The 18,212-nt window shown below is 37.1% G+C and overlaps 1 protein-coding gene across 4 annotated transcripts in view; it reads right to left on the bottom strand.

Annotated features, from left to right (window-relative positions):
* LOC117428167 (aryl hydrocarbon receptor nuclear translocator 2) overlaps positions 1-18,212 on the bottom strand; it is a 42,109-nt gene that overhangs the window by 23,243 nt on the left and 654 nt on the right. For 2 of the 4 annotated variants that reach the window (XM_058995335.1, XM_058995336.1), the window contains exons 2-6: positions 15,599-15,713; positions 12,446-12,493; positions 10,788-10,832; positions 9,173-9,386; positions 8,482-8,695 (exon numbers count right to left, since the gene is read on the bottom strand). In XM_058995335.1, the coding sequence (XP_058851318.1) occupies positions 8,482-8,695; positions 9,173-9,386; positions 10,788-10,832; positions 12,446-12,493; positions 15,599-15,713 (636 nt within the window). The remainder of the gene's footprint in view (positions 1-8,481; positions 8,696-9,172; positions 9,387-10,787; positions 10,833-12,445; positions 12,494-15,598; positions 15,714-18,212) is intronic. The other 2 variants (XM_058995337.1, XM_058995338.1) reach the window with 1 other exon arrangement.

Genomic DNA, 18,212 nt, shown 5'->3' with positions numbered 1-18,212 from the left:
GAAAAACAAATTCATATTTAAATTATGAGCTAATATCCGAACATGAAAATCCTGTGTTCGTCCCAGGACTAATATATATATATATATATATATATATATATATATATATATATATATAATCTCAATATCAATTTAAATTGCAAAGCCATGAGGCTATTCTTAGGTGATGACAGAATATACCACGGAAAACAAAAAAGTCATTCTGTTTAAAGATTACACAAGAAGATGGAATGAGCTGCATAACATTAGAATGATATCAGTCCATTGGGTACATCACACTCTGTTGGCGCAGAACATATTTTTACCATCACAACTCTTGCACCATTGTGTGAGAACCTCAAACAAATGAATGCATTAAATTAACTACGACGTAAAAGATGAATTCATTGATACCCAGTTTATATAAATTTACTTTCTTTAATATAATGGAATTCCACCAATAACTTGAAATAGCCTTTATTAAACAAAGATGTTCTAAATAAACAGGATCACATCTCATCATCAAGATAAACACCAAACACATACTTTATAGATTTGTTGATCAAAATGCTGCCAGATGTTTAAACAGAATTGTACTTATTTTTATCAGAGAAAATTCCAACAATGACATAACTTTCCACTGGAATGCATCTTAAATTTCTGTCCTTTTTTTTTTTTTTTTTTTTTTAAATACCTTCGACATGTGGAATCTATTCTTTTCTTAATCAAAAACTATTTATTAACTATAGGTTGATCGGAGTCAAACATGTACTAAATGCTATTTGTAGGCCATGAGAAATGCTTTAATATTCTGTATTTCAATGACATATAGCCATATACAGATTTGAAGCATTATGACACTTTTTACCATTTTACATTTATTAATATACATTTTTGTAAATAATGATGCAATACAAAGATGTTTATATAAATCATATCATAGGTACTGCCTTAATTATATACCATACTTAAGCATGTACAGTGGACTACACCGTGACCACATCAGCACATCAAGACTACAAGTACATATTATTATTATTATTATTATTATTATTATTATTATTATTTATTTATTAGCAGGCACCCTTATCCAGGGCAATTTACAATTGTTACAAGATATCACATTATTTTTACATACAACTACCCATTTATACAGTTGGGTTTTTACTGGAGCAATCTAGGTACCTTGCTCAAGGGTACAACAGCAGGGATTGAACCCACAACCCTCCGGTCAAAACTCCAGAGCCCTAACCACTACTCCACACTACTTAAGAACATAAGAAAGTTTACAAACAAGAGGAAGCCATTCAGCCCATCTTGCTCGTTTGGTTGTTAGTAGCTTACTGATCCCAGAATCTCATCAAGCAGCTTCTTGAAGGATCCCAGGGTGTCAGCTTCAACAACATTACTGGGGAGTTGGTTCCAGATTCCCACGATTCTCTGTGTAAATAGCTTCCCCTCATTGTCTAGATGAAGACATTTCTGAGTCAACAAACTCCTGGGTCTTTTTCATAGATTCCTTCTTCAATTTCAGTATCTCCCATATGGTATTTATAATGCACATCTTTATGTGCAGTACCTTACACTTTTCTCTACTAAAGGTCATTAGTTCAGAATTAAAGGAAACACTATTTTCTTAACCACTCTCTTGCTGTACACCAAGATCATCCTAAAAAAGACAATACAAAAACAGAAAGGCACTGTATCTTCTTCCAATTCAGATTTTCTGGCAGCACTTTTGACTTCTCAGAACACAGATTGTTCAGCCAGAATTATTCAGACAGGCGTTATCAGTGATAAGATGGACTAATTATACTTCTGTGGCTCAACAAGCACACAATAACGTTCTTAACCAAGAATTCAAAAGCCCTTCTGTTACAACACATGTATCTGTCGGTCCAAAGGGTGAAGAAACACGAGGCTGAGCAGGAGTCCCTGCACATCATGAGTAACAAACTGTTTCTGGCTTATTGTTAAAGATAGAAATTACAATCAACCTAAAAACCGTAGAACATAATTGGCTCCGACATTCACACTTGGACAAGTTAAATAGTGTGTGCCAGAATAAGATATACATGAATAAAATACATCTACAATGGATGCGTAAAACACAGAAGAAACGATACACTGTGTTGTTGTAAACACCTTGAACAGCACACCTTTAGCAGCACCCTGGTTGTTACACTGAAGCACAGGTTCAAGTAAATAAACCAGTTATTTTTCCGAGTGATTTTTGTCCAATCCTGTACATGGAAAACAGTCATATACTGCAGGTCTATTTATGTGTTATTTTTTATTCTTGCTACACTATGCGACTTGTTAAGACAAAACACTTGTCTGGATCAACAATCATGAGCAAAATATATTAAATAGTTTAGGCATGTCATGCCTGTCTGCAAAACAAATTAAAAGGCCATCAAACTATTTCTTCAAAAATACTAACAAAACAATTCACTACACGATCATGGTTTCAAGGAAATTATTTATTCATGAAAACTTTTTTCCCCAGCAGAGTTCACATGAGGTAAGCACCAAACCATTTTCTTAAACAAAACACCTCCGGGCAAAAAGGGAACAAAATGCCAAAATAAATTTCCAAAACCACAACAATGTTTGAAACCATTTGTGCAGGCATGGTGTTCTGTGCTCAGCTTTGAACAAGAACAACAAAAGACACAACAGGGATAGATTTCCTATCCAGGTACTGACCCAACCTTCATTAGGTTCTGAGATCTGATGAGATCAACAGTTATGCATGAGAGCGGAGGCAGGCAGGCCGGCCATGTGTTATAGGTTATACACAGTACTAACCATGACTTTAGCCAGGAAACTAAATCTCACTGAGGCAACATTAACTTTTACAATAACACTCCTACAGAAGCTACGTCATCAACTGGTTACATTGTACCCACTCACTGTATAAAACACTTTACAAATACAACGGAAGTTTAAACGAACATAATTTAAATTCCACTCGTCAGCCAAGGCCATTTCTCAATAACAGAATAATTTAGCATAGACTTGAATTCACTCACTACAAACAAACTCCCCAATATACAATTCTTATGTGATAAATCCCATGCCCAGGGGGGCTAAATAACTAATTATTCTAGATTTGAAGGTTAACTTCTTTGAGGTTGCAGAAAAAAAATCTCGCTCCTTCACTATTAAAAACAGAAAACCAGCAGAATAAACCCACTGAGAAGCGGCCTTCACTGTGTTGTAGAGCCCCCCCCCCCCCCCCCGGTCAATAGGTAAAGAGTTTGAAATCAGCTGAATGGATTAGTCTGGGACAGCATTTCTGTACAAGAACGGAGTAGAGCTCCTGTCAATTAGGTTTTGTAGTCTCCCCTTACCTGGTCTGTCAAAAGGAGGATTTGAAACAGTTTAAGGAGAGACTACCAATACAAGGTGCTTCTGCCTTTATGTACAGTAAAGGCAGATTTACAGAAAAACAACCACCCACCTCTGCCCTATCTTTTGTAGTGTCGTTATGTCACAATGGCTGCATGCTTCTGCAGGAGCATCAGCCTCAGGTCAGTGTCTTTTTATAACAAAACAGACCTGTTGAAAACATGATGCATTTTTAGCTGCCAGGTCAGAACGTTAAGGTTTGAAGGCAAATCACACTCAGGTGGTTTGTGAAGGGGCTGTGACACACCATCTCAAGGATTAGGGCTAGACAGATTTTGGACGGCACCAAAATTTTCCTTTTGGACCTTGACTTTTGAAAGCCAGCTCAAAGCAAAACAAAATATTATCCATACTAGATCTTTCTTGAGGACAAAGTTCCACAGAAAAACAGACAAGATGCATCACAACCTGCCTGGCTTTCTACCATTCTTTATTAACACTGCAAACCAAGCACTGCAGGTACAAGAGTCCACTCTGTCACTCTTTGGGGCACACCACACACATACCACTGAACACAGCTCACTACCTTTCCAGAAATCAGCATGAATGGGAACAATCCCAGAGCTGCTATATTTTCCATGTGTGTGAATAATTGTTCACTACAAGATGAGTAGCAGTTTCCTTTGTTTAGAGCACACTGGTTATTTTTCATTGTTTTAATGTCAAATGTATTACTTAAGAGTGCTGCGATTCCTTCTGCGCTCATCATAGTCTCCTCTGAAAGCTGTAAATGCACAGCATGAAAGGTTTGCTTTGGAAACACATGATCAAGAAGCCTGCAAAGCCTCAGCAGGATGCAGCAGGAAGAAAAATACACAACAGCACAACAAGAGCGATGTGGAAAAACCAAGCGTGAATACTTTTCAAATCATAAATTTTATGAAAACAAAAGGAAACGGATGAACATTAGTGAACGAGAGATCAAGCAGATGACAGTAAGTGATGCTGATCCAAGTAAAATTCAGCCTTCGAAAGGAAAGATTAAGTCTCAAAGTATTAATATGCTTGGCGAGTGTGTTATCCCATGTCTGTGTTCCACATGTGAAATTATATAGAAGGACTGCACCACAAAACAAGAAACTTGTTTTACCGAAAAAAAAAAAAAATGCCCATCACACTATAGCCCAGATTTTACTCCAGTATAGAGAATATCACCTAAGTGTTTAAAAAACAAAAACAAGGTTCATTTAAAAAGAAACAGAAAAGAAACAAATTACCTGGTTTAATTTCAAAGAAAATATTTTGATGCAGACCATGAACTGCCACAGATACAAACACAGAAGCCTGACTTGTGTAAGAATGCACTGCCTGCATTTCTATGAGCACAATAGGACAGGTATTTCCTAGACATGTTTTTCAGATGGGTAAGTCCTCACATGCATGCCTGAATTAAAGGGACAACCTGTTCACACACAGAGGACACTGTTATTAAAAGAATAACACATTAATACAAACATAACCAAGCCTACGGTCTGCAAGTCAGGGCTGAACAGGGATAGTCCATATTCACTGCAAAAGCCTGGATTTCACATGGCAACTATTTGGAGAGAGAGATTACCAAAATGAAATGTACTTTTCCAAGCGCTTGTCTTCCTCAATAAACAGCGTTGTGTTAAGAGGGTATACTCAGCGGCCCTGTTATTTAATAGTACATCAGTATTATATAATAGTACATACGGTTGTTTTTTTTTTTCTATTTACATAAAATAACAGAGATAGACAAGCAAAATATCAAATCTGTAAGCCTAGATGAACAAAAAAAAAAAAAAAAAACATTTAAATGGCTTGCAAAGTTGAGGATGACAGGCTATAATGCCAAAGCAGCAGCCGTGTGGCCTCAATGATTCATGTGTGCTTACTGTTAGCAAACAATAATGACACATACAAGAAATATTTCACAACAAATTAGCAAATGTACAAACAACTCCATTTCTAAAAGAAAAGTACAACCAAGTAAAGATTACCCGCAGTAACTTTAAGAAGATAATTCTGTATTTTAAAGTTTAGATTCCGACTCCTCTCAACATATTGAATTGGGGTCCGATCCCTCTGAATCTCAATGAAATGTCATGGTTGATGTCCACAGTATTAACTACAGTGTCTTAGTTAATAGAGACACAGAAATCTATCCCAGAACTTACTCTGTGCTTCACTAGACTGTCTAAAATAAAAATGTATAACAGTTTAACTTCATCTTCATCGTATGACAGAGTTTCAATATGATATTGCAAAGTCTCGCGGTTCAAAAAAGTAAACTGACAAAAATATTCAAATATATGCATATTCAAATACATGTATATTCAAATACAAGTATTTTTTTTTCCAAGGTAGTTTTTTTGATCTGCAGCTTATTAAAAAGATGAAAGGCTTAAAAACAGAGAGACGCATGTTTTCATCCCACGTAACACGTGCCTCCTTAATTGTACCCTCAGTAATAAATAAAAGCAGCTTTTAATTGTAGCAGATATGATGTCAGGACCCATACACCCCTAGGGGTTTGTGTTTCTATCATCAACACCACAGGGAGTATTAGAGTATTATACAGCGCACGCACTTCGACGGCTTAATAAACCACAGCTGACAGAACCAGAACGCTGTCCGAGCAATTATTTAAAAATATATTTCATGGTTTTTTTTTTTGGTCCGGATTTAACAAAAAACGTATTTTCTCCAACAGAAAACATAACTTGCAACTTCAAAGCAAACTGCTGTAGGCTAATATCCTATTATGCAGTGCACGGTACCAACCAAATACATTACACACGCATTGTAATGATGAATCATTAACTGTATTAATGCTGATACCTTTACAAGAGCTTGGGTATTTAGCAAGTGCAAGAACAGATATGTTTGGGTATGTCTGGCTTGTGTGCAGATGAAAAGGCCAATGGATTACTGCCCATAAAGAAGCAACTACACAAATTAGGCAGGAGAGAACATCAATATTGTTTTAATGACAGTTTGTCATCGCTATTTTAATAGAGGATTTTAGATATCACACATGTATAAATATTTGAACAGGACCATATTCAAGTACTGTAGCATAGATTAAATTGTAATAAAGTCATTGTGTTTTTTGTTTGTTAATTTCCTGATTTCCATTGCAATAGTTATATGGCACACTGGAAAAATACCAAGAGTCAATCTGTGTGACTCAACCACGGTATTATACCAGGCAAACAAGCTCATATTTTATTAGTTTTGCCGTTAAGTTTGACCCGATTTTAAGTGGTCAATTTACATCAAGGGTCTACTTTAAGGTTCTAAATACCAACTTTATTCAAATCATAAACATAATATTTCTTCAGACACAGTATAATATGATAATATTTTTGGGATATTAAATAAAAAGTAAATGTTTCTTTTAGCATAATATACAATTATAATTAAAAATGTTTCAACTATAGGTCCCTCAGCCTGGGAAAGAATACAGTCAAAGCACCTGTCATTGAAATAGGTTTCTTTTTAGTATTACCACATATGGCACTATGGAGTGTTTCATAGTTATGGAAGAAGATTCCTTCAAATTTAAGACGCACTTTTTAAACCATTTTTGTCTTCTCAAAAATATCCTGCGTCTTAAATCTAAGTACAGTACAGTGATTGGTGTATTAAAAATCGCCAACAAAAGACGTGACTACCTGAGTACACAAACAGCAAAGTGACTAACTGCAGAGAAAAGACGAGCCAAAACGTTACTGCCCGATCTTGAATCATCCATAACATACAGGCAGCCATTTTCAATGGAGCGTCATTAGCTTCCTGAGGAATTCGAAGAGGTTTTTACCATTTCAGCGTTTCTAACAAACAGTACCAGCTTGGACAGATCGGAAATGCTGATCAGACCCTCATATTTTTCAACATGTCAAGTAATACCACAGTTCACAAATTGAGAGAAAAACAGGTGTGAGTAATCATGACTGGAAATGAGAAGCAGCTCATAGCTGTAATGCTCTGTGTGATAGCAGACGGCCGCAAACTGCCTCCATATGCGTAATTGAGGTTGTATCTTTGCAAATGCAGATTTATTTGAGGTTTTATTTTTTCCTCAAATTGAGGGCGGTAAATTTGGGCTGCGTCTTAAATTCGATGGCGTCTTAGATTTGAAGGATTACGGTAGTTACATTTTTTAAATAAAACTTAATTTAACATTGTATTTGCTGGAAATACTACACCTGAGTGGTAGTTAAAAGCTGCACACAACCCAAAATGTACTTCTATACCATTATTTGTAAAAGATGTAAATAAATGGCAATATTTTCCTCGGTATCTAAGCAATCATACACTTCTATGACATGGAGCATAACATCTGTCAGACAGCATTATGCTACAACTCATCACAGTTTTCAAATAGTTCAGCACACTCGTAATTAGCGCAAACATCTTCCTTGAATATTATTTAAATGCTCATTTTGTTGCTAACATTTTCCTTTTCATTTGAGTTTAAATAACACTCCAGGGACATTACAGGGATACAGTGAACTCTAAACAAGAATCTACCCTGACATAAATAGCAAGAATACAGACAAGCTGATGAATTGGACAAATTGGGTTGATTAGTCCTAAGGGTGTAAAACAATTGATGAATACTTTGGGGAATGTGGCTCCTAAGAGCACACAATGAGTAATAGAATTGTTGACTAATGAGGAATTTGTTATTCTTAATAAATGTCACATATAGCACTGTGTTTCTGTTTTGCCCTGAAGCTTATTAACTACCGTTATACATATTTCTTTTTTATGACAGCATTTCCATTATAATTTTTTTTTTTTTTTTAAACTTTCAAAACAGGTTTTTAACAGCCAGGCAGTTTTCTTGGTCTAATGTTCAAGTTTAGAGCTCCACCTTGTGGCTGTAAGAGTAAACTGTCCCATCTACAACAGTAAAACCAATCTAGAATTAAACCTAAAAATGGACAGCTTATTTACAAAAGCAGAATACGGTATATAGAGAAGGTTATTAACTTCCTTTACCCCTATTTTGTTTACAACAACTAAAGCAAAAAAATCAATGCAGCAAAAAAATAATGCATCAAAGGGCTGGCAACAAAATGAAACAGCTGTGAGGGACAGTGCATGTTCCTGTACCTGTCATTGAGCTTTCGGACGTGCTCAGCTGCTCTCTCAGTTTATCCACGTCGTCTGGATGTACCTGCTCATACAGAGTGCTCCCGAACCACTCTGACTGCGGGTGATTGAGGACCGGAGTAACCGAGTCCGAAACGTAAATCACCCTACCGGTCTCCGCGGCAACGACAAAGAGAAACCCATCCGCTGCCTCCAGAATCAGATGCTTGAGTTCCTTAAATAAAAAATAAAAAAAACACCTTAAAATCCCAGCGTTACCAGCAGGTCCAATTTCTTCCCAATATTACACCTGGAATCATTTAAAAAAACGCAAAGATTCGATCTGGGGTTTGATTTTCAGGTATGTAGACAGCGGACACACACGGAAACTCTACAGCAGGACTGACCAAAACTGCAAATCAGGCTATACAGATACTTTTCATATTAGACACATAAACGGCTCCCTGTAGACCACACTCCCACACATCTCTGATATAACTGGCATCTATGGTCCTATGTTAATCATTAGCTTAAAACAGCGTAGGACCATGTAATTCCAAGAAAGGGCTATGAATGAAGACACTAGCACTTTGAAAGTGTCAATTAATGCAACACAGTTGTTTTACTGTTTTTTTTTTTGCCAGGTTTACTTTAAGGATGTTAGTAATCTTATCTTACAATATCTAGAATGAAGGCCTGCACGGTAACCAACCTGCTCTGTTAGAAATGAAGGTTTATAAGCTCCATCAGTAGACTTGTTCCCCGTCCCTCTCATGGATTTCATGTGAGACACGGCCATTCGCAGGATGGTAAGTTTATCTGGCTTCCGTGCCAGTGCACTGCAGGTAGGCACCATATCAGACAGCTCTGTGATATACTGTGTCATCTTATTACGACGACGTCTTTCAATTTCACTGTGATTTTCTCTGGAATTAAAAAAAAAAAAAAAAAACATGACTATATTAGCATACAGGCAATGACATTAAATCTCAGCTTATAAAGGCTCCAGACAGGGGAGTAAGTCATCTCTGCCAACTTCCTACCTAAAACAGAAAAAAACTGCCTTTTCTTAAATCTAATTATGTGGCTTATATTTAATTTTAAAATGCTTAAGACAGCCATATCCCTCATCTGAAACAGAAGAGCCAACGTTTTGCTGGACAGAGCCTCCCCTTTCAGAGGACACATTACACACTACGACAGTCACCTGTCCTACAGTTTTGCAGGATGCAAAAAGTCTGACCAACAAAGGCAGCCCAGGGCACTGCAACAGATGCAGACCAACACATAGGAGGGGGATGCCAGATAATGTTGCACATGCACAAGAATTTTCAGACTGAAGAGAATGTATTACAAATTCAAGATTCTAAAGTCCTGTAAGAGGGCGTCATGGTTAATGACTCGAAACCGGATTGACTGAGGCGATCTGTGAGGCTTATACTGAACCTTAGAGTCTTCCCCTTTAACCATTAATGTCAAACATTATGAAAAGATGTTTTGGCTTTTCTTTCCCAGTATCACATAAAGGCATACATCCCCTGCAGTACAGACAGAATCCACAAGGCCAACGCTGGATTTACCTGGACGAAAAAGGCTGCCTTGCCATGTTGAGACAGAGCTAAGTCTAAACAGGTACATTGTTTTTAAATTAGGTTTTTAATGAGCCTTTTTTGGAGACATAATGTTGCTACCTGTGTCCATGGCAGCACAGCATGTCTTCCAGTGAGTTCAGATGGGCTGGACCTCACTGAAAACCTGTGATTGGTAGAAACACTGGGAGAAAAAAACACTCTGTCTCCCAATATGCTACATGTGCATTCTCCTGCTGCGAATCAATTACGTTTTATCCAAAGTGTAACATTCTATCACTTGACTTTATGCTCTGGACAATACCTGGTCCCCTGGTAGTGTATTTGTATTACTACTTTAGATAACTGAAACAACTTTACAAAAGTATACCTGCAGGTTGATGACTGGTTTTCTAACTGCTAAATACCCAAGCTCTTGTATTTATTACTATCACAACACAGACAGGGAGTAGGGACAATCAAGGCACATCTTCCAGTTCTACAAGCACCAAAATATGTATTTGCACTTACCTTGACAGTATTATTTTTGTGTTACTTTTTCTAGAATTCAGACATGGGGTCGATTTTTTTTGTTTGCATTTCTTTCTTTCCTTTTCCTTTTTGAATACCTAGCCACTTTTCTGCAGTGCAGTGATCCTCTTCTAACCAGGAAACGAAAATTACCGACCCTCAAAGATGGTAGGCAAGAGCATATGTAATGTGGGCAACCCCTCTTTAACATGTACAGATTGGTCCTACCTTGCAAATCTTTCCTTATCACCAGGGACTTGATCATCATCATACCTATAAACAAAGAGAAGAGTCAATACAGACGTCCTCGCAGAACAAAAAATAAAATGCAAAGCAAAGCACTGTGGCAAGCATTTACACTGCAGCAGACACGGGCACAAAATGCATCTGCAGAGACACACAAGTTGTGCTTTATTGTAAACATTTACAATTGTTAAAAGCAATTAACTTGCACCGAGAGCATGCAGGCTTAGCATTCTGTACCTTTGTTTTTAGCAGTATATTTATATTTAAATAAGCGTTAGGCATTTTTAATTCTACCAAGCATGCATTTTATCGTACACACACATTTTTTCATTCTGCTGAATTTACAACAAGCTGTTATTTGTACAGCTCATTGCTAACTTGTATTGAAACATACTTTGAGTCGTTTTAATGGTGAAGTGGTCTTTGTATATAGCCTACTAAATGCACATTATAAATTAGACTGTATATTTAGATAAGCATTCTATTTGTCCAATAACTTATCTATTATATTAATGGTGGATAATTAACAGAAAAAAGCCAACAATGGAAAAGAGCAAAAAATTATTTAAAGTGGCTGTATAATTGCAAATAAGAGCTAGAATGGAGTGTTTAAAACATGGCCTTCTTCCCTACATCACTAAACATCATGAGTTCAAATCTCAGCTCTGGCCGTCAGGCTGGAGACCAAATTTAACCCAGGTGTCTTGATTCCAGAGACCATAAAATACACTGGAGTGGGGGGTGGAGGTGGGGGGGGTGCTTTCACCGGTGATAGTTTAGTGTTGCCCTCTGAGGGGAGGAAAACAATAACAAGTTATCACAGATGCTAAACTGTTCAGCTCACTGCATATGGGAGCAAGAACTGGCTAAATACTGCCAACCAAAGGTAAAAGATGTCAAAGATAAGGTACATGGCCACATACTGTATGCTAAGCGTTTGCTGCAGTAAACAGTTTGCAAACTAGTAAGGAATACTGCGAGTGCCCATAGGAAAAACATGACTGTTTATTTCTAGTTTGGACTAGAACATTTGACAAACTACAGCAGAATCTTAGTAAACCTGACCTGCAGCCTCTATTTTCAGAGTTCCATCTCTCTATCAGATGTCACTGCTGATCCCACACATACAGGGCTATATACGCAATGAATATTACTTAAGGTATATATGGTGTATGAAAACAAAAGAAATCAAATGACAAAAGGGGATACAGAGTCTTTAAACATGAATACCTACTGGTAGATAAAAGAAACAAAATGAGTAATGACGCATGTGCACAATTTAAATGATACAAAAAGGTTACCTAGTAAAATATGCACCACTACTAAACATAAGACAGCAGACATTCTGATGAGAAACTGTATAAAAGACATCATTAAAAAAGCAAACCAAAATGGTAAAAAAATAAGTACAATGGGACTTCTGGAATATCTCTATCCTTATACAGTGGACTGTACTATATATAAGTATGGTATAGCGTTCACTCAAGTTACAAGTACTCAGTAGGCATTTTATGTGTAGTGCAAATGTGCAAAGAAAGGTATTTTCTATGTGGTATGTATCTAGCATTCATGACTTACAGTCACTGAAAACTAAACATGCCTTCATTTTTTCTAAAAATGAAAACTGCATTTTCTCTCACCTTGAAAATTTGCTTGGTCCTTCTCCATCTTCATCCTCAAAGTCCATTCTGCCAAAGATAACAGATGAAGACCAGATTACAAGCGACACAGCGGAACAGCGTCTGGATATATGCTGCAGCTGTTTTCCTGTTTGTGTTTCTAAACACAGTATAGTGTGCAGAGATGGAAAGAAGACTGCTATTGCACTGCAGTTTCATCCATGTCAGGTTTTACTATGAGCTTGATTAGCCACAGTGTACAGGTAACCACCTCAGGTGTGTTATTAAAGGTATAGTAAAACCAGGAATGGACAATGCAATGGGAGTCTTAATTACATCCCTGGTGTGGCGAAGACAATCACAATGACTGCTTGGAATGAGGTGGTGAGCATAATGCTCTTCCAATGTAGTGTGTGGGATTCAAGTATTACCCCGGCTTCTTTTTTATTATTATTATTTATTTCTTAGCAGACGCCCTTATCCAGGGCGACTTACAATTGTTACAAGATATCACATTATTTTTACATACAATTACCCATTTATACAGTTGGGTTTTTACTGGAGCAATCTAGGTAAAGTACCTTGCTCAAGGGTACAGCAGCAGTGTCCCCCCACCAGGGATTGAACCCACGACCCTCCAGTCCACAGCCCAGAGCCCTAACCACTACTAAACTACTATACAAAACTAGAACATCCCAAGACACTAAGCATCACTTCATCGCTTCCAGCTAATCCTTTTTTATTTTTACCCATGTGTTCTGTACCCAATCACCCAATTAAAATGTTGCCTTAATGCTGGAACAGAAGTAGGTTATCAAGCTACTGAACTCTGGCAGTTTGGACTCAGCCAGTAAATCTCCACCTGGGCTTGTCAAGCTCTGTAGCACGAGGAGGTGTGAACTAAACCAAGCTACTTCCATTGGCACCTCCAGACATAACCAGGATTCAAACACGCAAGCCTCTGCTCATGTCACTCACTCTGCACTCATGCTGTGCCTCTACTGAGGACCTCGGCACACAGATGATATTTCTGGAACTTTGTATGCAAGCCAAAGGTACATTAAATATCTTTATAAAAAACATAAAAAAACCTGCATGAATAGACATTCATCCTTCATCCAGTCAATCCTTTCCTTAGACGGCAGCACAAACATTCTAGCTGGCATCTACTAAACAAGTCACTTTTTATTATAAGCGACTTAAATTGATGATTGTTTCAGGAAGCATCTTTAAAAACAAAAACATTTTGTGCAGGATCCATATTTATCTAAACTTTAGCACTTGAGAATATGTTCTTCTGCACACCTGTAAAGGACTGTACATGAATATGCATGTAGCATTGTACATGAATATGCATGTGGCACTGTACATGAATATGCATTTAGCACTGTACATGAATATGCATGTAGCGCTGTACATGAATATGCATTTAGCACTGTACATGAATATGCATGTAGCACTGTACATGAATATGCATATAGCGCTGTACATGAATATGCATGTAGCACTGTACATGAATATGCATGTGGCACTGTACATGAATATGCATTTAGCACTGTACATGAATATGCATGTAACACTGTACATGAATATGCATATAGCGCTGCACATGAATATGCATTTAGCACTAGTATCCCGCACATCCTGTGACACCAGCTGGACTTAACAGCTCAATACTTCAATACTAAATTCTCAGACTTTTTGCAGGTTTTCACAGCCTGTCGCAGTTGTTGTAACATCTCAATTGGATTCGTTTTTAGTGTTGCAGAGTCGATAATAAGTGTCCTTCATAGATAATGAATTGGCCAAAGAAATCTGCTACTTGTGCTTCGGGTTAATCTTCGTTAAATAAAATCTAACCATGAAAGCCATCTGTAAAATTGGATATTACATTCTTATGAACAATTGCACAGTTATGGGTAGCGGTACATCAGAATTGCAGGGTTTTATTTATGTATTTATTTTATTTTAAACTAGCTTATAGTGTGCACATTTATAACTGGGACTGGAAATGTATGCACTATATATTTGAAGATAAAAAGAATACAGAAACAGAACTTCCTTATTTAAAGTTTAATGGTATGCTGTAACGGGACCCTATCGATTCTGACATCTGTGTCCTCCTGTTAATGTCAAAAAAAAGACAGGGAGCCACACCTGTGAGGAGCTTCTCCAGGATTAAACATGTTTCAGGTTATAGATATTCTTTCATTCAGGGGAGCCCAGTCTATATACAGTAGTGTGTATCATTCCCTCAATGAACAGCACTTCATGCTGCCCTAGTGCATTATTTTATTATTATTATTAAACATTTTAGCACTAGCATGTCATTTCTGAGCCTAACAAGCATACATATTCTGAATGCCTGCTTTATTATGTCTGATTGTTCTAAGCACAATTTGTATTTTCCATCAAATGAAAGGTTTTGATCTACTGGATTTAGATGTGTAATACTAGGGAAAAAACATACTGTAAATTCAATTTAAAACAAGAATATGCCAAAACATTTCACAGGAAAACATTTTCACAGGGCAGCCTATTAAAGTAAAACACCTGACCGTGATTTCTGCCTGTCGTACCTGAGAGAGTCGTGACAAGCAGCTGTGTTGTTTGGGTTTAAATTAGCGGGTGGCAGACCACTTGCACCTGCACACATTAATTACCTGCATTAGCAAGCTGAAGTGAGAACGATATGGACCGACAGCGAGTGATTCATCAGTAATACTGTATTTCTATTATGTAAAAATGCTCTAGGATGACCCGAATGATGTGGAGTTATTTCGTTAGCAATCTGACTTTAGGGCCAATTCAAAAAGCTTAAAGTGTTTTTTTTTTTGTGTTTGTTTTTTAGATTGTTGCTGGCTTCAACCAAACATTATTCTATATTACTGTTAATGGCCCATTCCACGTTACACATGTTACAGCAACATTAAGGACGTTAAATCACTCCTTATGAGTTTTTAACATGTTTATCAAAAAAATGGTCCTTTAGGAAGCTTTTGGCTGTATAACTTTATAAATATATGTTACACCAAGTTTTCAGACTACATTACCATGCAGGGGGGTGGGCTCCAAACTGTAACCTACGTAGCGTGGAATGGACCTAATATTTTCTTTTCAAGGCCTTTAGCTGGAAAATGAAGGAACAGAAAGGAGCCTGTGTCGAGCCCTTACCCTCCTGAGCGGCGTTTCCCTCCACGGCCCGGCATGGACCCTGCCATCCTCACCTGCCCTGCTCCCACTGGTGCTCCTGGTAGCGTCACGGGGCCCGGAATATCAGAAGCCATCTCTGTATCGTGAACCAGACACAAAAGCAATTGCTGGATTACACATAAACTTCAGGAAAAGACTTCAAATTTACACCACACACAACGAATTCTCAGCCTTAAACATCCCTTGAATTGTTGCACTGGTATCCAGTTGCGGTACTGATATTACAGACCACATCTTATTTTCTCAAGAGGTCCAGTTCATCATTATTTTATCTAGCCAGGATCTGTCGGTTACCAGTCTTGAGCAAGGCGCTTTTGATCTGTATGTTTTTAATAAACCAGCCAACACAGATTGAAGTGCACTTCTATTTGCATTCAGCTCAGAAAATGTCATCTGTGATCTGTTTACCTTGTGGTCCATAAATCAGCCTCTGCTGCCTGCCTTGCATATTAATTATTTTATTTGCAGCACAATTACTGATGGATGTCGAGCGCACAGGAACCATTTTACAGAAAGACGCTTGGATTATTTATGAGTAAGGCTGTTTTCACAGTTATCACAGATTTCACAATTTTTGTGAAATGTGTCGTATAATAACTGCAGAGAAAAATGATCCATTTTGAATGTGACAACATTATGTTTAATGGTGAAATGTCTTATTTTTAGACCAAATACAGCCCATTGTATGAGTAACATAACCTCTGATATGCTTCCATTATCTGTCAAAAAAGATGCACCAGATATTCTTAAACACCTGAAATCAGGGATCAGCCTTTCCTCTTTTTAGCACAAACTGTACCAACATTATGGCAGCAGTTGTTAGAGCCACAAGCATCTTCTAGTTTAGTGAAATGAGTGATGACTTTATTATATATTTCATTTTTTTGTTAGACTTGTAAGCCTTGAGTGTTAAAGTTTAAAACATAATCAAATTGATTAAGCTTCAGCCTAAACTACTGAGCAATGGCTTTTTTTGACCGGGCATAAAGAATGTGTTTGATTGGGGCTGACCAATTTTTGTTCATTAAAGTATTTAAATTTTCAGTTAATAGATGTCTACTATTATGCAGACGCATCATTAATTGAATCAGCTTACTATTCTGCAATACAACAAAAGGGGTTCTAAGAGAGATGCTCAAGCATGTTCTTCAGCAGCTTTCAACCCACCAACAGAAGTGCTTCATTTCCCATTCGCTCGGCATTTTCAAGCACACTAAACAAATCTGTATGCAACAAAGGTATCAAATTATGCACACCCCTTCCACAAAAGTACTGAATTCGCCAGCAATATTCAGACATTAGTTTTTTCAGGTTTTAAAACTGTTCCAGATGGTTTCACTGAATATGAATGAACTTGCAGTAATCCAGGATTCCACCACCCACAAACATGCAACACCACAGTACATGCTACTTACAAGACTTACTAATACTACAAAAGCAGCACTTATATATTAATATCAACATATGTTTGCCATACTATTGTATTCTGTGTGTCTATAAACTGTTTCTTTTTTTTTGTATTATTGGGATACAGATTAGATTTCTGAAAATAATGCGCTCAACATGGAAGCACCCGCCCATAGATACAACTGTGCGCCCAAATTCATTTTGTTTTTAGTTACACTGACTTATATCATCCATTCAAATAAGTTTTCTTCAATGAAAACCTCTTTTAATTATACTGCATAATGATTAGAATAAATAAAGAACACTGACACCATACAAATAGGTAGGAATAACAGATTATGGTTACGCCCAGTATCACAGTTTACACATAGGGGCATCATTACACAGTTCCATGGAAATCATTTAAAAAAAAAAAAAAAAAAAAAAAGAAATTCTTCTGCAATATTCTGTAGACAGAAGGATCCAGTAAGTACACTACAATACGCAAGAGTTAAATAACAATATTTCACGCAGCTACTGGCACTTATAATACTGTGCTTTATTATACATTATGTTTCTACACACCAGGGTACTGTACTCCATTTAATAAAAAGGAACAATCAAATGACATTACAATGATATGATGTACACTAACACATACATACATACATACATATCGATAGATAGATAGATAGATAGATAGATAGATAGATAGAGATAGATACACACACACAAACAAAACAGGCTGAGTATTATGAATTGTGATTCAGTAGATAATGCGGTTTCACTCCAGTAGTCTCCAGTTTTGTGTTCCAACCAGGAACTCATTATTTGTTTTACGTCTGCATTGTTCACTACGACTAGTGCACACAAGACACAGCACAGTAAACAGGGTTGATCCGTGCATCGTTACTACGTTATAAAACAAATGAGACTGGATCCTTCAAAAACCGCACTGGTTTAGGGGTGCTTGTTGTAGATTCTTTACGTGCTATTATTATTATTACATTGTGTATGTTAACCGTGTCAGAATCTCTGTTCTTGGAATCAACAGGCTATATCAACATGCAAACAATGTGTAACAATTCTATCCATGCACGCTTAACTTACGCTTACTAAAAATCAACACGCACAGTCTAGGTGCAATTTGTATTCGTGTTGCTCAAAATCCAATTTAAAAAAAATACAA

Source organism: Acipenser ruthenus, chromosome 21, assembly GCF_902713425.1.
Source record: "Acipenser ruthenus chromosome 21, fAciRut3.2 maternal haplotype, whole genome shotgun sequence".
NCBI classification, from domain to species: domain Eukaryota; kingdom Metazoa; phylum Chordata; class Actinopteri; order Acipenseriformes; family Acipenseridae; genus Acipenser; species Acipenser ruthenus.
The sequence above is the reverse complement of the archived record's forward strand: the minus strand, read 5'-3'. Positions and strand labels throughout refer to the sequence as shown.